We start from the raw sequence: 21,735 nt of genomic DNA, 5'->3' as shown, positions 1-21,735 counted from the left end.
TGCATGGCTTCTGACCTCCATGGCACCAGACACCCCCTGTTCAGCAGGCCACCAGGAGAAGAGAGCTGTAATATTATACATGTTGTACTCATCAGAATAATGTTGTCAAAGCTGGAGGCAGACAGAGAGACAGGCTCAGAAGAATCACATTGACATCCGGTGCCAAAAAAGCATCACATCCCACAGTCGTCTAAAACCAGCTTTGATGAAAAAGGGAAAGCTGGATTAATTCAGATGTTTTGCTGGAATAAAGATAGCAAGCACTGAGGGAAGCCAGGAAACCACCCAGTGACATATTTAGACAAGGTGGGGAAGACATCTGTTAGTCTGCTGCTGAAGGATCATTATTCAGGGAATAAAAGGCCTTTACTGGTCTCCTTAATTGCTCCAAACACCCCTATCTTCTATCTATGTATCTGGATTGAAAAATCAACAGATGAGATTATCTCCCCTGGTCTTGTTTACAGGTCTCGACTGAAGCTGACAATTTAGAAGTGCAATCATGAAGCGATCTGTTGTGGTTACAATCAGGGTGGGCCTTCTAATACTCAAGTGGAACCTCCATCGTAGAATATACAGTAAAACACAGTTCAATACCCAGCTATCTTAAGAGAGCTGTGATGGAGTGAAGTTAATAACGCAGCACCCTTCTCTGTGTGAGACGTCTTGTTCCAGCTCAGTCCCAGACAGGTCTCAGAACACTGGCTATCTAGCAGGCCTGTTGAACTTTGCTGCATATGGAATAACACAGAGGTATTTTGCCCTGGGATATAAAAATAGTGACTGACTAAATTCTTGGCCATGTTTCATTGATCTAATAACCAGGCACAGATTACGTATTTCTAGCACAGAACTTCAGCTCAAGCATGGTCTAAAGGTGGAGAGATTGATCATTTCCTTTGATGGTTCATTACATATGCACCAAATTAATATTTTTGTTGTACATGATCATTATACAGCACATATGGACAAAGGTGTCAGCTACATATCTGAGGCACATTCTATTAACATCTTGATAAGTAAAATTATTTTTTCACAAAATGTATTTATAAAGCTATATCCAAAGCAAAAGAATGCAATGAACTGTGAAGGTGATGGATAGCAATCCTTTATATTAGCTGATACTGCAAAAGCACCAGGCACAGGACATGGCTATTGGATAACTGAAAGTATCTCACAGAAACTCACAGGATGACTTATAAGATCCCTAGCTTTGCACAGGAGAGGCATGCCATTTGATCAGCAGGTGATGCCTTCACCGGAAATACGGGTCACACACTTCACAAGATCAGAGAATCAATGCAGGATCGGTGACCTTTGTCCTGTGTTTAAAACCGAAGTGGGCAGACTTGTATTTGCTGCTCCAGCTGTGCGCAGAATGGTGAATTTCTCACATTTCAACCTCCACAGATACCATATGCTGCTGAAGGATCTCAGGGAGGGACTTCAGCTGAAGCACAGACAGGGCGTGATGAAGGGACAGCTGGACACGATTCATACTTTATGACAAGCTGCCTACCCCAGAACAGAACTGTGGGCTGGCTGCAAGAGGCCGCTGGAGCTCCACAGAGGTTTCTCATGGTCATTTAAAAGCTCATCCTCCAGAACACCCCCCTCGCTCTCTTCTAACCTCGGCCACCTACTATGCGTTAACATCTCCTCACCAGCTGCTACAGTTATTCAGACAAAAGATCTCTCATCCTCAGGCTGCTAAAAACAAACTTGATCTGACGACAAGCACTTGTTTCTCTTCTTTTTATAACGAATGTGACAGCAGTCTTTCAAAGTTTTCACGGCACTTAATACAGCTTAGCTACTCTGTGTCTCTGCTAGGCTCTGCTACTGTACAATGATCTCATTGTGCGCTACCAGCTTTATAATGCATATGCTGGCATACTGTGAATTTATGAGGGGAAGGGCATCACAGACTTGAACTTCAATATCTCAATATTTTCCTCAGTGACATTTTGGAGAAACGTGCTTTTAGTTTATTTTGTGTTACAATCAGAAAGACCCTGTTATTTTGACATAGAGATCAGGAACGTCTTATTCTTTCACTGAGGGGAATGTTTATCTTTACAAAGAATTAAAAGGCAAGGCCTCCCGGTACACATGCAGTCCGTACATTGCAATGCATTCAAAGTAAGAATCCTGTTGACGTTCACAGCTGGAGACAATGAAGCTTTGTCCGAGTGGAGCTGGTCTGGGAAATGGCTGATCTGTACCACTGTGTTCAGGGGAAACTGGGAGGAGGCCGAAGTTGTCTGCTTTTTTTCCTGTGCGTTATTGAGTGCCTAGTCTCCTCCACTGCTAGAACAGTAAGCTCACAACCTGCACTCCCGGCATAGGAGGGCAAAGACTAAATGAAGATATTTTTCCTATAGACATGACTGGAGAGACAGAAACATCACAGCACCAAGGCTTGCAGAAAGAGACAGTGCCTCCAAGGTTTATTCTACAGACTTTTTTTCACGTTGAGTCAATAGGGAGCAGGAGTGTTTCTGCTGAAAAGACACTTGAGGACCTTTCCTGTAAATGTTCTTACAACTTGATTAAATGCTGAATTAAAAAGTAAAACTACTGTGAATTGTATTAGCTGAAATTGTTCCATATCTGTGTATTGATTTTTGTTTTGCTTCACAGGGAATTTTTACACAGGGCAGAACATCTCTTTAAATGAAAAGAGTGGTAGAGTAGTTGCATTTTCATTTTTCAAAGGAAAATGTTTAAAAAATTAAATGAACACTGGATAATCTTTGACCTAAAAGTGTTTCCTTTTCCTACCGCATATAAGTCAGAGGAAGACTTCCCTTGCATGTTAGATCCCTTAACATTTGCTTTTTTGGCTCTGCTTGAAAGCACCTTAACTGGAAGCAGGCTGTAACGCTCTGTCTACGTTATTATCACAAGTGGCGTAATGGAGAGCCAAAACAGAATGAAGAGGTATTCATCAGCTCCAGCAAATTTAAACCATACGCCCAAAGATCTGGTGGAGGTCCAGTCTGTCTGTGGGAACTCATTAATCCCTATACAGGCAGTAGTTGTCTTTCTGCACTCAGAAACCACTGGGGTCCAGCTGGTTGTTTGGTTACCTGTCTCTTGAATCACACACAAGCAGCCTTCAGACCCGATGTGAGATCTATCAATATCAACGAACAGCTAGAGCACAACTGTTCTCTATTCAAGAGCAGCACCAGTTTAGGACATTTAACACTGCAATCCTGAAATGTGCCTACGGCCCACCACACTAGTACAGCAAACAGACTAATAGGTTGGAAATAATGATCTGAAAAAACAATCACTGCACTGCTGTACGCATGACAGCAGGTGGCGGAGACGTTTGTAAAAGCAGAGCTGGACACAGTGAAGATCAGCAACAGAGGGCAGAGGGAATTCAAGGTTTCAGCTCAGGTCCTGAACCATCGAAGGAACCCCTCCTTCAGTGAGGTCCTTTACAACACCTCAAAAAGCCTCACAACTGAATATAGGTCCTTTTAAAGATTCAGCACTGTCGCAGTCATCTACTAATATCGTGAAACAGAGATATCGCTTGCTCGCATATCTTCCAAGGAATGTACAGTAAGCTATCCATTACGTTTTGCTTCTGCTAAATTATTTCGCGAGTGTGGACTGACAGGATAATTACTTACAAGAAGACCAGAAACTTACCATGTGAAAATGCCCGCTTGAGGCTATGGGTGAAGTGAACACTGGAATGTGGGATGCGGCTCGGGAGAGGGTGGAATCGCACAGATGGGCTCGTGGATCGGCGCTTCGCTGACACCTGACATCTGACAGGGAGCAGAGCCGGGTGTGGAGCCCGGGTCCCTGTGCCCCACCTGCAGCGCTCTGTAGCGCCCCGACACCCTGTCCGCCCCTGAGCCGCGCTCCGGAGGAATTCTAATTATGCACGCTCTAGCGCATGTGACAGGCGCTCCAGACACAACAAAGCAGACTTTCATCGCGTTAAGGCTCGTCTAGCTGACCTGGTCTAGGCTACAGCGGCATGCAATACCTAACGACATACCAACAACATAATAACCAGTTTTTGATACACGCAAAAACCCCCAATAAAGGACACCTTTCAACCGTTTCTTCAACTTTTAACCTATCAACAAAAAACGACAACAAAAATGCACCACTGCAAACTTAAAAACTATGGTATCGATCTTTTTTTTTTAAGCCGTTTGTTTCCACGGGATCAGTTCGTAATTCGATAGAGCAATTCTCTTCTGAGGACCTGCTCGGGTAACAGATAGCGACTTACCGTTTTGGAAACGGAGCTGTCAGTGTCGGGCATTCTTGCTGTTGTAGTTGTTCTTGGTTTTTGCAGCGAGCAGGAGAAGGAAAAGACCAGAACAGTCAGAAATCCAGATGCGCAAGTGTGCACGCAGGCAGAAAAGTTGTGTGTGTCAGGCAGGAGTCCGGGATGCGGGATGTCCGGCGCCGCTGAGGCATCGCGCTACGCCTCCGGGGGCAGCCCTGCTCGCCGGGTGCCGGTCCGCTTGCGCCGCCCGCGCTGCTCCCTCGCGCTCCCTCGCGCTCCGGAACGCGCAGCAGCTGGAGACCTCGGGGTGCGTGCCGACTGCGGGCCGGGGGGGGGGACCGCGGGGGACTCAGCCGGCCGGCCAGTCAGGAGCGCGTGGAGCCACTTTCTGCAGCGGACAACAACAGCAAGGTGTAGAGCTGAGTCTTTGAAATCAGACCCCCCCCCCCCAAAATTGGAACCCCAAAGACGCGTATATTTCCCAATCCCCACTCTCCACCACCCACCTCGGTGGGAAAAAAAACAACTGTAGCAAAAGCAGCCCAATTTTTTTTTTAATGCGCATTGCTTCACAGAAGGCTAGACGTGTGAAATTCGGGAACCCGACGCCTCCCGGAGCTGCTTCGGAAAGCGAAGTGCCAAAGACCGTGCGGCGAGTCTCCACGGGCCAGGAGTTGTTTCCTGTGTGAATGTACCGTATGTATGTATGCAGATGCCAGGGACCGCGCCAAGATGCGAAGCTGTGTGCTATTGAAAAATACTTTCTTTTAATTTTTTTTTTGTTTTCGGGAGGGGGGTTAAAGGCTAGTCTTCGCAAGGATTCTTAAAATCGCAGTGATCGCGGAAAACGCTGGATGTTCCGGCAAACGTTAAATCTTTTGGAGGACGGTCTCCAGCTGAGCCCAACTGTAATGAATCCATCGATCTGATTCGTCGTCATACCTTGCCGGCTTCGAGTCCAGACCAGGCACGGTGAGCGGAGGCGCGCGGTCCGGTCCGGTCCGGCTCGGACCCGCAGCTGCGGAGCGGAAAAGCGGAGCGGGTTGGAACGTGGCGGAGCGCGGGATCCGGCGTGTTTATCGCCGCGGAAATCGCCACGGAACATGCCGTGGATTCCGGTTCAGGAGACCTAAGCGGCTCGGGGCTGCTTCAGGTTTCTCGGTGGGGGAAGGATCTCCAGAGTAAACAGGAAGCCTCTGAGCTGGGCTGCGGCCCGGGCAGAGAGCCCGTGTGATCGTGCTGATCCTGAGCTCTCCTTCCCCCGGCCTGCGGTGGGGTTATACAGGACGACAGCGAGCACCTCCAGTGCGGGGCAGTTCGGGCTCGGCGGGGGCATTAACGGAGCAGGACTCAACACACACACACACACAGAGGGAGGTCTCTCCAGAGCTCTTTGCTCTGCTGTAAACTCAAATGTCTTATCTACAAGTCAAATCAAGATGGAATTATCCAAATGATTATCCGATTTAATATCCAATTATCCAATTTACCTGAAGAAGGCTCCACGGCCAAAGTGTTGTTTTCTTTCTTCTCTTTTCAGCAGGGAATAAACCTATTACTTGTTCCTTATCCAAATATTGCTCTCTCTGTCTCTCTCTCTCTGTCTGTGTGTTGTCTACTTTTAGACTATCAACCTTACACTTGTTTTAAAATGACTTTAATAATTCCTTACACTTATATAGCACTTTTCTGGACACTCCACTCAAAGCTCTTTACAGGTAATGGGGATCCCCTCCACCACCACCAGTGTGCAGCCCCACCTGGATGATGCACCAGTACATTCACCACACACCAGCTCTCAGCGGGGAGGAGAGCAGAGTGATGAAGCCAGTTCAGAGATGGGGATTATTAGGAGGCCATGACTGGTAAAGGCCAGTGGGAAATTTGGCCAGGACGCCAGGGTAACACCCCTACTCTTTTCAAGAAACACCCTGGGATTTTTAATGACCACAAAGTGTCAGGACCTCAGTTTTATGTCTCATCCGAAGGAGAGTGCCTCTTTTACAGTATGGTGTCCCCGTCACTATACTGGGGCATAAGCACCTACACAGATTGCAGGGAGAGCACCCCCCGGTCCCACGAGCATCTCTTCCAGCAGCAACCTTAGCTTTTCCCAGGAGGTCTGCCATCCAGGTACTGACCAGGCTCACACCTGCGGAGCTGCAGGGTGACATGGCTGCTGGCTGACTTTAAGATACTTAACTTTCAATCCCAAAGTGTGGAAACCTCTCCTTGAGCTTTTTCCTTCGGTCGGGTGGGAAATGCCAGGATGCCATACAGCAGCACTGCCACCCTCAGGCTGATCTCCAGAGCTGGGCCTCCCCAGTGAGGAGCTGGCAGGCTTCTAAGGGGGGGAAAAATGGCTCACTCCTGCAAGCGGTGTTGGCCGACCAGCAGGTGGCGCACTTTCCTCTCGACCAGAATTTCCCATCCGGGCCCCAGGCTGGTGACCTGGAGCAATGTGCAGGAGCAGGTGTCCTCTTCCAGCTGGGATGTTAAATCAAGGTGCTTGGTTTAGCCAATTACCGGGTGTGGCTCATAAGAGCAGGACGGAAGAGAACTCACACTGGCGCTCCAGGGAAAGATCATTCTAGCCTCCCTAGATGTCTTCCTTAATTCACTGAGTGCAGTCGTTTCTCACCTCTCCGCACGATCGGCCCGATAGTGGGGCTGCAGGTGCAGAGTGGCTGCTGTGTGCTGCCCATATGTTTGTGGTGAAATGCTCTAGCATAAAGAATTATCTGTGCATTATTTACAGAAAAAAAAGTGTACCGGGAGAGTACACTATGATTAGAACGACTTTTGTAATGACTCTGTGCTGATTGAACATGAGAGGGCTGACTCTCCCAGCGTGTCTTCTCATTTACAATCATCTGTCTGCTTCTCCAAAAACCACGGCTCAACCTGTCCGATCCAGCTGCTGCTGGTGAGCAAAGACGTATTACTGCATCTTCAGACAACCCTCTCAGAGCAAACTCTGGGGGGAAAAGTTTCCAACACTGAATCTGTAACTGCAGGAGACAGATAAATATAAATCACAAAGCAATAGGCTATAAACGTTCATGGTCACATCACTACATCAGTACTGTTTGTTACATTAAAAAATATATTTTTACTGGTTAAATTAAGAATGCAATAAATTACCCTTTCCCCTTTAAGAAAAAAAAACACGTCAGTTTGAAATGATTTATTTGGCCACTTCACAAAACTTGGTTTATTTCAAACATTTCTCAACTATTACATGACCCTCTCTAGTATAACAGCTCATGAAAGAGTTAATTAAAGTGCATCACAGAAACACTATATTGATTGTACAGCATGTCTACAGGATCTGAAAAGGATTTTGACACTATGAATGAATTTGAATAAGCCAGGAAATGGTGGCGCGCTTTCATTCCAAAACAACATTACGACATGCAAAGAAGGGTTTTCCAAACTGAATATCTGACATTTATTTACTAAAGAGAGTATCAGCTGGACGATGAAGCCAATTACTTCACTGTCTTCCACAAATTCACTGTCTTTTATGATTCTTGCATACAGAGATGAATGACCTCATGTAAAATATAGCTACTTCTTCTGAAATGGAGTTACATATCCATTACCTTAGAGCTCCACACTGTTGCTATGGTGACGTATAACATTCCAAACAGTTTTACCAGGGATTCTGGTTACAATCAGCAGAATTTATCCTAATGAACACCACTGGCTTATCGAACCCATAGCTGTGAGTTTCCCACACAACATTTCCGACATTACAATTATGTGGCTTGTCACAGCCCAGCAACCCTTTAACAGTAATAGTTTAAAAGCTTTTCAAGGATATTCAGCATATAAAAACGCATCCTACTTCAATGGAAGAGTTGCTGTCTTTTCAATGAATAGCTAGCATATGTCAATGTGCAGTAACACACTTTGGTGCATGCCTCAGGAATAAGTCGTAGCTTTTCCAGTTTGGGTTTACTAAAGAAGTTGTGTGCTTTTCATAAAAATGCAAACACACCTAAAGCACAGACAGATCTTTCTCATCCCCTTCACCCACAAGTCCACCCCTGCCAGCCTCCTGATGACTTTCTGTCCAGAGCAATCAAGCCCCCCAACAGTGCATAACAGGACAGCATCTTCCCATTACTGTTTGCTTTTCAATTACACAAAGACTTTGCAAATTGCTGCTTATCTTGACAAGTGGCCTATTCAACAGCTTGCACTGTGTTTACACATCAGATCAGAATTCATGGCTTTCAATGTCCCTTTAAGTGTCGCACTGCGCTATAAATTCAAGCTCTCTCTCTGGGCACCAGGAGTTGAGCAGCCTTTCCAAACAAAACACTGAACCTGGGAATGAAATATAACCTAGAGAAGATAAAGCTTGTTCTTGAACACATCTCTGCTGCCACATTGTTCCTGACTCCAATACAACATTCCAGTGCAGTGAATGTCTTTTGTCATAAAGTCTCTGCCTTGGTGCTGTTACAGGCATTCAAAATATCACAGTATAGCTGTTGAGAATCACAGTGTTAGAAATTAGTCGATCACTGACATCCAATGAGAAAGATTAATGCACACAAAAAAAGAGAAAAGACAACAATAATAATAAGCTGTAAAGCTGTATGAATATCTACACTACTCCTGGACATAGTACCCTTTCAACGACACTGTGTTATTGAAAGGTGATCGTGAACAGTCTTGCCAATGTATCACAAGGTATTGTGAGGCCTGTAGGGGTATCAGATACACCTGTGGGGAGGACTCTACCCTCAGGGCTCCACTGTGTGAAAATCAGGCTCCATTCAAATACCCAGACAGAGCAATCAGACAGTCACAGCCTCAAGTCCGTGCATGGCTCAGTGCGAGGGCATGCAGCTGATATCATCTGGGAAACACTTTCAGGAATGCAGTTTTCCCTCTGAAACTCGTAGACACAGTAAGGCTATTCCCCGGATTGATTCAGCTTAAATGGTAAAGAAAAACACAAACAAAATGTCTCCTGGAATCTGTTTCCCATCACCCACACTACGTGTACAAAATGCCAACAGAGCCCCAGGCAAGAACAGCTGTGGCAGTGCAGAGACATACTGTAGATGATATCACCTAGTTCTTTCTTCTGTCTTACAAATATTACTTACAGATCTGCAGCCAGGAAGCAAAGCATCTAGTGCTTCCTCCACGGAATGTGATAAAATAATTTTTTTCATATGGAAGTTTCAAACTTCCCATCTCGAAAAATTTAATTGTAATTGCATTTTAAATAAAAAAGTAATTGGCGAAATTAGAAGTACTGTCTGGTTGAATATCCGATATTCTGTTTTAGATATAAACCATGCTGCTTGTAAATCAAAAAGTCATTTTTTATCACATCAAAACGGGTTATAAAATCATATCAAATTGCATAGAGTGTTGACATGAAGGACCTGCTGGTGAGAAAAACAGAAGCTGAATGTTTGTTGTTGGAAAATAGATTTGTCTTGAATTCGATAGTCAGTAGAAGTTGAAACAGCAGGTCATGAAGGGGAAAAACCTGTCCCCACAAATTCCAGGGTGATGCACGTGGACCAGCAGCAGTTTTGGAATGTTGGTCTGTTCTTGGCGAAACGTGACTGGGAGCGAAGGTTATACAAACTGGGACACAAGGGACTGGACTGGGAGCCTGGGGCTGATGACACAGCAGTGGGTACGCCAGTGCGCAGATGAAGTGGGATCATCTGTCTGATGAAGGGTAGGTCCCTACAGTCCACTGCCTATTCTCAGGCTAATTGAACCTATTCAATGATTACAGTATTTCCTTGGACAGACCTATTCATAACCCATTTCAGCATTTAACAGAGTAATTGGGCCTAGAATTGGCATTAACGCTGTACCAGGAACTGATTATCAGAACACTCTGGCTTCTCAATGAAACCCATGCATAATTAATGCTTAATAGTAATGCTTATTACTGGAGTGTGTCACACAACCTAATTTCCAGCTTTGCCTGTGTCCGCATTATTGACAACTGAGAGATTTAAGAGCAGCTCAGACACATAGAGGTGAGCAGCAGTTAATTAAAGACGCCGAAGACAAGCCGCCCTCAGTTCTGTTGGCTAAATATCTTGGCCGAAATACTACAATGGCAGAGTAGATCTGAAGCAAAGAACTGGGGAGAAGATCCTTATTTAGAAAACACTTCTCTTATATGTTAATTAAAACATCGTGGGCATACTGTAGTGGAAGGTCTGTCCTTGCATACGGTTGCCAAAAGATTCCCAGGGTGGGTACTCTTCTGTGCCTTTTCCTATCTTGAGAACAGAAGAAGAGTTACAAACCGGAGGAGGCCATTGATCCTCTCCAGCTTGTTTGGTAATTAGTGGCTAATTGATCCCAGGTTCCGTCCAGCTGTTTCTTGAAAGAAACCCGCGCGTTAACTTCAGGAACATGGCTGGGTAGCTTGTCCCACACTCCCGTGAAGCTTTGTGTAAGAGCGCCTTCTGCTCTGTTTTAAATGTGCTTCTCCCGAGTTTCCACTTGTGCCCTCTGGTTGGTATTTCACCACTGATCCTGAAGAGGTCCCCCGGGTTCACTTTCTCAGTGGCTTTGAGGATTTTGAACACTCTGTCCCCTCAGATCTCTCCCTTTCTGGACTCCTCTCAGCAGTCAGCATTGAATATCCTAATGGCATAAAAACAGCAGCAGCTGTAGAGTTTTGGGCTCAGAAGGCCGCTTTCTGGATACAGCAGACTGCCAGGAGGAGAATGTGTTTGGCGGCCCGATCAGGAATCCAAATTGAGAAACTCCAAACTGCCCCATTGCCCTGTCCAGAGCTGGGCTGCGTCAATGTGGCTTGTGGCTAAATTTCAAGGGTCCATTTTTCAACATCTGTCACACTTCTGATCCTTCAGTGGTTCACCAAACAATAAGAAACCAGCCCTTCAGTTCCCAGGTCGTTATTGCCAGTCTCCGAATTGTCAAGTCCTATTTAAGAGACAAACTATGCATCTGCCTATAACTGCTCCTGCCAAGACAAGCATATTTTCTATGCCACAGTAAGGATTTAAAAAATGCCAGAGACCAATACAGCATCCTTAAAGTAAGGCAGAAGCTTAAATCCTGGGTTTCATAGGAGCATACGCAGTATCAGAGGAATTAGAGATTAGTGTCATTTTTACAATCCACCAGTTTGCCTTTTCACTGTTTAAACCATACCCTGTGGAAAATAATGCACATTTGCTTTTTTTACCTTAATCATAACGTGAAATTCTTGATAAATACCCTACATCTATGCTATGCTTTACTGAGGATTGTGTGTAAAGGCATGGGGTGGCTGGTGTCAGTTCAGTCTGAAAGCTCTGCAGCAGCACATTGACTCAGAGAATTAACACTATGTGCCTCTGTGGGAAATGCTGGCATTTCTCGAATGGCTGATTGCATACACACAGGGAACTCTTAAACATGTGCTCTGAAGCTTACTCAGAAACAGGAGGGCAGCACTGCAGACTCACACAGTGCTTGAGGCTGCTCTGCTTGACTGATTTGCTGTGGTCTGTCTTTGGCTGCGGGTTGGTACTGCTCCTTGCCTGTAGTTTACTGAATGCACACCATCTATGATGGAGCACAGCTGTTGAGGGAAATCTGGATTAAAGACTGATGTCATCTAATTATAGTGCAGGGTCTGACATCTGATGATCTTTATATTTCTGACTCTCTTATTCAAAAAAGGTATCGGGGCAGTATCTGAGACCCCTCTTTAGCAGACAGGCCCCAGTTGTCCCTTTGGGTAAATTGTCAGTTTTCCTTTACTACGGAATGAGCAGTTTGCCCACAGTTGCCCACTGTTGCCCACAGGGAAGAGGGTGCGCCTCTGGCTTCAGGTTATAGCCTTGTCAGGGAGCAGCAGGTTGTTCAGCTTGATGACGGTCGTGGCAAAATCCACCAGCTCCACAAAGTCCGAGGTGATGATGTTGACTCCGTTGGCCCCAGGCTTCTGGGCCTTCACCCAGCTCATAATGGTTGGGAGGTTCCTGGAACAGACACAGACAGAGGCAGTCATCAGCATGGACAGAAGTCCTTCAATTGTCTTCTTGTCCTTGAGAAAGATATTATACAGTATGAACATGACCTGGTGCAAAACTCAAAATCAAGCAGTGTCAGGTAGCTTGGCCACAGGTATTTATACAGGCCTGGCATAGATGTTCATGCAGATGATTGATATTTAGAGCACCTGTTGTGGGAAAAGTGGATTTTCCACTCTATTTTAATTTTAGCAGGGCTCTGAGTAAGCTTGCTATTACTTGAGCAATCACAAGTAGAGTGATTTAGACTGACTGTGAAGTGTTGTGCACTAGCTAAAGCAGTACTCAGGGGAAGAACAAAATGTGTACGAGCCAATTTACAAACCTGCAGCTTTGGGTGGTTATACTGAATATCAGCTACACTCCCCAATCGCAATCACAAAGGAGGCTTTGTTAAATAATTAACAGGGATAATTATAGGGATTGTCTTCGACCATTTACAAAAACAACTCGCACTTGGGTGTTCAATATCTTTTGCGTACGGCAGGCCGTCATTTGCATATTCATGAGACTGGCAAAGTCTGAAAGACAATAGGAGGAAATTGGATGACTCGCCGAAAGTGTATTTTGGGATAATAAACAATCCTGTTCTGATTCATTGACCCTGGCGTCCTCTGGCCAGGATCAGAGTAAATTGAATTACTTCCTCGGAGACTAGTGTCTGTTCAAGATTTCCTGTGAGTTCACCCTGGCTTAACTTGGTCAAGTTTTCCATCAAAGAAGGCAGACCTGGTATTTTCCTGGTAATCTTGGAGCACAGTGTTTCTCTCAGACTTTTCAGAGCACCAGATCAAAGTCCTGCAATCTGTGAGGATTAAACAAATCTGTACAACACCGATAAGGGCGTTTCCCTGCCAGCATCTGAACTGCCTGGCATTTCTGGTGCTGTATGATTTTATGAACAGGGGTTTAGGAATTCAGAAACATTGTAGTGGGTTTACCGGCCATGAAAACAAAGAAGCAGCCACTATAAAAATACCCCCAGGGCACTGAAACACAGTTAGAAAGTAAGAAATAAAATCATTGCTTGACTCAGGGCCAGTGAAATATTGTGTAGCTTCTGTCTTTACCAAGAAGAGAGTTCTTTGTGTCTCAATTTTATCTTTAGGGAATGAAAACAGTCCTTTATTTCCCTTTGCTTATCTGCTGTTGCCCTTGTGCAAAGCAGGGGTCCAGCAGCGATATGTGCTTTGTGGGAAGGTAATACAGTGTGGAGATGTGTGGGTGTTTCACAACACGAGAGACAGCTATCGTAGGAAAAAGGTTTAATTCAGTTTGATTTACTGTCTTAATCTGTGCTACATGTGTCTCTGTTGTTGTGATCTTTGCCTTGTTTTATCATAAATAACATCGAGCTGGTGAGTCATGAAGGGTGGTATCCATTTCCTAACGTCTTTACCCAGCTCAGGGCTGTGGGGGAGTCAGACCCTATCCTGGCAAGCAGTGGCCGCCAGGCAGGGTACAGCCTGGACAGGGCATCAGTATGGGGCAGAGCAGACACACAGACACTCACACCAGGGCCAGTTCTCCCAGAACCCAAACCTGCCGGCATGTCTTTGGATGGTGGGAGGAACCCGGAGCACCAGGAGGAAAACCACACAGACAAGGGGAGAACATACAAACCCCACGCAGACAGCACCCCTGGGATTGAACCCGGGGGCCCCAGGTCAACTACTGTGCCACCCATGAAGGGCAGTAAATAGAGTAAACTTCTTATAATTATAATGAATGAAAATCCATAATTATGCTTAGTAATTAATCAGTGGTATTTGATTGTAGCTCAGCAGCCAAACATGTCATTGTAAATGGTATTTAAGGTTTGGTTATGAGTAAATAGAGCAATGACGAAGGTGAGTGTGTGTTATTTCTCAACCTTTTTAATAGATTTAGACCGCTGCTGTTAGACACTGCGGCCTCCATCACTAAAACCCAGCTTCCCTATTCTATACCGCCATCTGCTGGCGGATATGTTTATTACCGCCCATACTATTTAATTTAAACGTTTTTTATTATAGCGTTGTTATACAGTATGTGCCCTGTGATAATACAGTGTAGTAATTCAAACTGTGCTGTGTCCCTGTGCATCTATTGCTATCTGTGTGATGCATCTATTTTAAACTGACACTATTTTCACATATTTTTAAACTACGCAGAAATGAAAGGTAGACTTGCCGTGCTCTCGGGTGCGAGACGGAAAGTCAGAACCACATGACCAAACAGAGCCAGCGGAGGAGCGGAAGAGATAGGAGGGGCAATGAGAGCAGGGACAGGAGCAGGGAAAAGAAAGAGAGGGGGAGAAGAGGTGGCCGGGGGGAGTCTTGAAGAGTCAGACCTCTCCACCAGGTGGGTGCGCAGCCCCTTGATGAGCCCGCGGACGATGGTCTTCACGCGGGGGGTCAGGATGGCCTGGGACACGTGGAAGGCGCCGTGCTTGGCCCTCTCCCCCAGTGTGGTCTCCAGGAACTCGATCAGCTTGTAGGCGTCTGTGGTGTTGGCCCAGGGGGCGGGGATTTTACTGCCCGGCCACAGGTAGGGGCAGCCCCCGGCCGAGGGGTGGTGGTAGAACACCAGGACCTGCGGGGCAGCAGAAACAGAGGGCGGCAGCCACTCAAGCAGAGCGCTACCTCTCTCTGGCAGAAGCCTACAGAAGTCTGAAAGGTGAAGAAAGTGCGCGTGTTTGCATGCAGAAAGTCATGCCCAAAATGTGTAAAAAACATCGTGCACGAGGCCTACAGCGGATGTCAGCTTGGCACGACAATTAGAGACATGCAGCGTTATCAAAGTAGTTCAAGTAGGTAGAAGAAGGAGGCTCCACAGCCGAAACGTTGCGTTTCTGTTCTTGTCTTCTCAGCATGGAATAAACCTTCACTTGTTCCTTTGCAGTATTGTCGAAGTCAAGTGCACCTATAGAAGTTTTCCGTTGTCGACACTATCTCGCAGCTTTAGGTTATTTCTGAGCCTCAATAAATTACCCATTAATGGTGTTCTCAAGATTTTACAACCCCAGGTTTGCAGGACGTTTGCATTTTAACACCGGCCTTACTGTCTAATCTCTTACTATCAGCATCCCTTTGATGAATCATTAAACCTGCCATGCCTCTGTATGCTCCAGCAGGCTTTCACTGTGATTCCAGCAGGCGTTACTGCATGTTACTCTGCTTTTACCATTGTACAGCGCTGTAAGGGCCTAACAGGGGTGGTTCTGTAATCCCTCTTGAACCGCAGTGAATTAGAGCGTCACTGTGAGAATCTGCTGGCAGAAGAAGACTCATTGCCTCCTACACTGTGCTGTTTGTTCCAGGTTGTCCATAATCCTTCAAACACTCGTTTATCCCAGTCGCCTGTCCGTCAGTCCTGGCTGATGCTTTAGGCAGCTGTCGCACGTATCGCCCAGTCAAGCAGCACGGTGTCAGGTCGTTACCACTTGACTGCTCTGTCCTCTCTGAAGGGCCCTGGGGATCAAGGTCGGCCACTGACACATCAGCCGCTGAAAGTCCTGGCCTGAGGCTCGGGAACAGGCTTCTGTTCAAGTTCTATAGTCAAGTCGTTCTGTTTCACGTGACATTCAGGGATAACGAGTGCTCTCCGCACTTGGCTGTAATCTGTTCTAATCCTGTCCTGGGCACCTTTCCACAAGCCAGAGATCTTTGCCTGTGTCACCTGTTTAAACAGCCGCACACTCCCCTCTGTCCGTCAGAGACACGCCCCTGTCCTCAGCCCTGCAGTTGGAGCCGTTGCGGGCTCCACCAAATACCGTGGAACGATGATAAAATAATGAATTTGTTTGGGGTCAGAGGTAGAGAGGAGCTTTTAGAAATTCCTCACGGTAGGCTGCCCCACAGAACCTCTCCTGCTTCTCCCAGCAGCTCATTTTTTGCACGAGGACAGATACTGCCGGTTATTTCCAAAACCCACTGTTCGGAGGTTTTTCTAATTGCTAATAACTTCAGACTCACTGATGTTCATTAGAGTGTTTCAGCCTATCGGGTCCAGAAACATTCCTCTGATGCCATCTCCAAAGAGCCGGACCACATCCCAGGGGAACAGACTAGCCCACAGTAATGGGGCAATGCTAACAGCGCAGCTGCTGCTGACGGCATGTGTTTCAGAGAGACACTGAGGCCTTGGGATCAAATGGGCTCTGTCCTGTCTGACCACATTCAGGTCCCAGGTGGGACTGGTATTTTAGGTCTGCGGTCTATCTTATTGTCCTGCCAGTGGGCTCCCACGTGCTGCCTGGCTAGAAGCTACAGACTGCAGCATTGCAACCCTCAACCCCCAGGAGAAGCAGGTAAGCTAGAGTCTCAGTGCACAGTTCAGAATCAGCGTCCCTCGCCAGCAGGGTGCACATGTGTCTGACTCATCGGCAGCTTCAGACATGCATGTAACCAGGTAGAACAAAAAAGCTAACAGGTGACCCTGTGGCCCTCAGGGGTCACAGTTCTGCACCCCTGAAATAAGAACACAAGCTCAGACCTTACCTGGAATTTCTTCTGCCACAGGTAGTCCAGAGTGATCTCCTCCACGCTGTCCATTTTGCAGAGCTTGTGTCGAAACACCTTCTTCAGCATGGCGATGAGGTACAGGTGATGGGCCTCGCCCATGGCGTAGTGGTGGTTAAAATCCAGGAACACCACCTCCTTCGAGTGAGCCGCCAGGAACGTGTCGATTTCCACCAGGCCGTCCCACACCCTGTGCCCGAACAGGCCGTGGATGAAGTAAATCTCGTTCCCCGGCTCTCCCGGCTTGGTGGACACCCGCAGGTCGAAGTAGCGGATGCCAGCTTCCAGCTGCTCTTTGAAGGTTAAGTTCTGAGTCATGGACCATTTCTTCATGACCTTCTTGGCGAGCGAGCGGAACAGGCCGGCTAGGTGCTTGACCGCCGCCTTCTGGTCCGGCCCCACAGGAGCCTTCTCATCCACCCAGAAGCTGAAGGAGTCGTGCGATCCTGCAACAGTGAGGTGGCCATGTTAGAGGGAAATGAACACGTCCCTGTATGAGACAATCAGTGACATGACCTGATCTGTGTCAGAGAACTTGCGACACGTCTCAGGTGGCATGAGAGAACAATGCAACCTACCCTAACTTCTGGAGAAAGGCTGATGGGACGAGAGAGAGCATGGGTGGTGGAGACAGTGAGTGAGAAATTGCTGCTTTTTATTTGAAAAGGTCTGCAGGTCTTCTTGCAGGGTTAGGATGAGAAAGTGCAGTGCAGCACTGAAAGAATGCTGTGTGTTTTCCCAAGACCCTTAGACTTGCCAGAGGACGTGTGAATGGCAGCCTTCTGAAAACAGTTTGTCACAGCAGTTGTTAGCTTGAGCCACATCTCATCTGCTCCTTTGTTTCTCTTTGTATCGACTTCCTGGAATTGTTAACAGTCTGTGTTTTTCACTTGCCTTAGAGACGTTTATCGACCACAGACTGTTTTTCAGGTCATTACAGGGGAGGGTTTTTGGATAAACTATATAAATTGTAGGCTTTGGTTAAGTGGTATTGATCACTACTATTTGTACATTTTAGGACATGACAGTGTTTTGCGCATTCACATATACAAGCACATTTACATTTCACCAGTAATAACAGCACCACCACAGCACCATTTAAGCACATTGAAAGGTTTGTGGAGAGTTTTCATTCACAATAAACTTGTCTGCACCCCCTGGCAGAGTGAGGAGTGACCAAGCAGCAGCTGCAGAGTTGGAGATGGGGCGGAGGAGTGTCGCAAACTACGAATGCCAGGGAGAGAAGGTGATTACATACAGTATCTATAGCCTTTTAGGTAAGGAAATGAAGTCAGGAGTGATTACAAATATCTGACAGCTTCTGGAAAAATTGGCCCTGGTGTAAAAATGTGAATGTGTCTGTTTCTATCCTGTGATGAACTGGCGTCCCATCCAGGACGTACCCTGCCTTGAGCCCATTGCTTGCTGGGATAGGCCCCAGCTCCCCAATGATCCTGAATTGGAAGAAGCAGTTAGAAATCGAATGGAGTAAATGGAAGGTGGGATTGAAGTATAAGAACCTCCAAATAAGCAGAACTTTCTTTTCTTACACGAGGGTGACTCCTAGAGTCTTAAGGGAGATCATTCCTGATTCTGTATTACAGTAGGTTGGCCTTAGTGAGGTAGGCAGCAGCAGGCTGGAGGCTCACAGGTCCGTATTTCAGGGATGCTGCTGTGATCCCCCTGATCCAGCTTCTTCACTCACATTACCCCACTGAGTGTCAATGATGGGTCCTCAATTCTCATGGCCAAGGAGACATTGTCCACAAAATAAAGGAATAATAGAGGAACAGGTGGGACACAACAGCGATGTCCTGTTAAGCTCAGGAGTGTGGTGTCCTTTTTAACACGGGAACCTTCCCTGATACTGTACTGTCTGTTTTACCTTGCACTTCTCACTATCACCTTTAAATGTGAAACGTACTGCTTCACCAACTCTTAATGACTGTGCCCTGCATTCTGTATGTCTTGCACTGGTCTGCTAGGCCTTTATTAAACTTTTATAATGCATGACTCAAGTACCAGCTGAAGCAGCCATGCATAGCAAAGAACCCCTAAGCAGAGGAGTACAGCAGAAGAGCACATCCATCATGCAGGAGTTCAAAACGCATTTACAAGCACATAAATAAGTGAAGCTCACACGGGGGAGATGGGGACACTGTGTAGCAATGTTAATGAGCATTGCTCATTCGCCATTCAATAAAACTGCAGAACTGCACTAGGCTCAAACATTTATTGAAATATGCTAAGATACAATGCATAACGCATTTCTTATGTTGGGTGTCCCTGAAGGAAGGGGGTGATTTAAAAAACAATTACCTGTTTTCGTCATTTGTAAATTAAACAAAATTTGAAGGTAGTGCTCCCTGCAAGACACAAGGTGGAGGCAGATGCATGACCTTCCATGTGACAGGTAACAAAACAGCTGTGCAGAGGGGGGAGGGGAGAGACAGGCTGAAAGATTGGGGTCAGCACCAAGGCAGATCTCCCCCCTGCAAGATTAACATCTTGAATCCTCTTTAAACAAGCCACAGGAAGAAGACAGCTGTGCTCCTACTGCTCACACCCATGGCGAAACGGCAGGACGCTATGGGACTTTCTAAGAAAAGTGTCTGTGCGGCAGTGTACACTGTACAATCGGGCCAAAAATAGGACAGAAAAAATAGGACAGCAATTCAAATTCAGGTCAACAGAGATCTTAGACTGTGGATAAAAAGAAGCAAGCCTTTGGGACGACCACAATCAGGCACACTCACGCATGAGCATCTAGGTTAATCGCACGGAGAACAGAAATGGCCGTAAGTGCAGGCAGTACAGTTCGTCAGCCCTGCCCATCTTCACTGCAGTGCACTCAAATCACACGCCAGGTCCTGAAGACACATATTGCAGTCCATGGCCACCTCACAGGACCTTAGAAAAGATTTGCAAAGCTGCACAGTTCTGCCAGAAACAGCCTAATCTTCCCGCAGGGGACGAAAGTACGCTACAGAAAGTGTAACATTTTCACTTGCTCGCAAGGAATAAAGGTAAAAGAGACGGCAAGGGGAGGCTGTGTGAATCTCTATGAGACACGCGAGTCCTTGTCAGCTTCTGGACGGAGAGTCTGTTTGCAGGTGACCGGATACGATACTGTAAAACTCTTGCACATGCCTGTGAGCAGCCCCAGATCATGGGACAGCTTTTATCACGACAGCAGAGCACAAGCAGAACAGCACAGCGAAAACACCTGCGCCCTGATCAAAACCTGTGGTCGTGTTTTACTTTCAGTCCTTGTGCCGGCTGTCTTACATATGTAACAATATGAGAAATGTTACAGACGAGATTAGGCTATCTGCCGCATTCAGCCCATTTGGTAGTCGGTAATCAATTGATCTGCGGGTCTGATCCTGCAGTTTCTTAAAAGAAACCAATCTATCGACTTCAGCAACAGGGCAGGGTAAGTTGTTGAATACTCTCACGACCCTGTGGTCACGTCCAAACCCATCACTCCATCGTGGTGACTCGGGACGCTTTGTTGTTCGGCTGGTGCCAAGATGTGGCACCATTAAGATGTGACGCAGCTGGCGAAGCAATTTGCTGTTTGGTACATCTTCGCCTCGTCTGCTGTGTCTGTGGAGGAGCCGGTGTGGCACTGCGCTTCGGTGGCGGACGAGCGCTTTGTTCAGAAGAACAGCACGAATGCAACTAATTATCATTAAAAACAGTCAGTCCGGAGATCAATCACAGCCTGGAAGTGTGTTCCTGTATAGCTACTGCGCGCCGTGACTCTTAAGGAATAAAGCAGTGAAGGGAATTCGAAAGGATATGGTATGAGAGCATGTAATGGCCATGGTCACTTATATTAAAAGCATATCTCTTCTTTAACTCCCAGAAGCGCACTTCCGTCAAGACGCTCACAAAACGTGCGCTCTGCAGACACGGAGTGACTGTGAGTCAGTCTGACCTCCTGATCGCTCGACCTTCTGCAGCTCCGGGTGTTATCATTTTCTTGAACGCTCTCTCTAAAAGATCACAGAGTAAAACTCCGCCAGCGCAGCCCCACGCCGGTGAAGTTCGGCTGAGGCACATACGTCCGCCCGCTGTACGTACCTGGTACCGCTAAGTGCTTCAGAGGCATCGAGGACAAAGCCGGACAGAGGGAACCCATCCAGTCTGCGTTAGAGCAGACACTGCCTTTATCCGCGATCTTCATTTTTCTCATCCAAATGGCAAAACAGTCTGGGAGAGATGACTGACACCGGTCTGTACTGTGGTAACTACGTCGATATCCAGGCTAGATCAGGGAGACTCGCACACCGGGAACTCATTTCCCCCTCGTCCGAGGGGCACCTCACCTGGGCTCCACTCGAAGGCAGCCTTCCACGGGACTCGATCATCGGCAGCCGGGCAAACGGGCTTTGCTCACGTTAATCTCCTTAGTCCGAAATTACACTACTTATCGCCTAGATCAAATTTAGAAACCTATGGGTCTAAGACAACTCAAGATCATCCTCCCCTTCTCTCTCCCTCTCACGCAGACGTCATTGGAAAAAAAAAAACCTGTCCTCTACAGAACCGTTTTGCTTTACTCGATGACACTACACACCGTCGAGGCCGGTTAGAGAGCTCCTCCGTGTCAAACAAGGTTAAGATGTCTTGGGGGATCTATTCCACGGGTCCAAGGAGTAGAACCGTAATGCATGGCGAGAGCGGTACTTACACTTCTGAAGAGATTCCCTTTCTGTTTTCTTTCTTAAATACTGCTGCTGTGTGGGCACCTGTATAGCAAAAACATAAAAAAACAAAATAGATCAATATTGGTGATCATATTTAATCATATCAAACGTTATGAACATGACCGTCATCGGAAGACAAGAAATTCCCCAGTGAGCCTACCTGATGTTCACCAGGAGACGGCGCAAGAGGACCGCAGATCTGAGCG

General features: G+C 46.7%; 2 protein-coding genes across 4 annotated transcripts in view; both read right to left on the bottom strand.

Annotated features, from left to right (window-relative positions):
- The window catches only part of phldb2b (pleckstrin homology-like domain, family B, member 2b), a 53,422-nt gene extending 47,930 nt beyond the window's left edge, over positions 1-5,492 (bottom strand). For all 3 annotated transcript variants that reach the window (XM_088920994.1, XM_088920995.1, XM_088920996.1), the window contains exons 1-2: positions 5,210-5,492; positions 4,268-4,655 (exon numbers count right to left, since the gene is read on the bottom strand). In XM_088920994.1, coding sequence (XP_088777120.1) covers positions 4,268-4,300 — 33 coding nt within the window. In that variant the 5' untranslated portion in view covers positions 4,301-4,655; positions 5,210-5,492. The remainder of the gene's footprint in view (positions 1-4,267; positions 4,656-5,209) is intronic.
- Positions 5,493-12,107: 6,615 nt separating this feature from the next.
- Positions 12,108-21,015, bottom strand: plcxd2 (phosphatidylinositol-specific phospholipase C, X domain containing 2). The gene is made up of 4 exons (XM_088922239.1): positions 20,904-21,015; positions 16,794-17,260; positions 14,645-14,886; positions 12,108-12,261 (listed from the first exon to the last, which is right to left on the bottom strand). The coding sequence occupies exons 1-4, from the start codon at positions 21,013-21,015 to the stop codon at positions 12,108-12,110; spliced, it is 975 nt and encodes a 324-aa protein (XP_088778365.1).
- Between the last annotated feature and the right edge of the window lie 720 nt (positions 21,016-21,735).

This window comes from Atractosteus spatula, chromosome 7 (genome assembly GCF_055471065.1).
Source record: "Atractosteus spatula isolate fAtrSpa1 chromosome 7, fAtrSpa1.hap1, whole genome shotgun sequence".
NCBI classification, from domain to species: domain Eukaryota; kingdom Metazoa; phylum Chordata; class Actinopteri; order Semionotiformes; family Lepisosteidae; genus Atractosteus; species Atractosteus spatula.
This window is presented reverse-complemented; position numbering and strand designations above follow the sequence as displayed.

Coding starts and splice junctions, on each gene's coding strand:
- plcxd2 (XM_088922239.1), bottom strand. CDS start 21,015: ATGAGAAAAATGAAGATCGCGGATAAAGGCAGTGTCTGCTCTAACGCA. Junction 17,261..20,903: donor GAAGCACTTAGCGGTACCAG/GTACGTACAGCG, acceptor TCACTGTTGCAG/GATCGCACGACTCCTTCAGC. Junction 14,887..16,793: donor TGTGGCAGAAGAAATTCCAG/GTAAGGTCTGAG, acceptor GCTGCCCCGCAG/GTCCTGGTGTTCTACCACCA.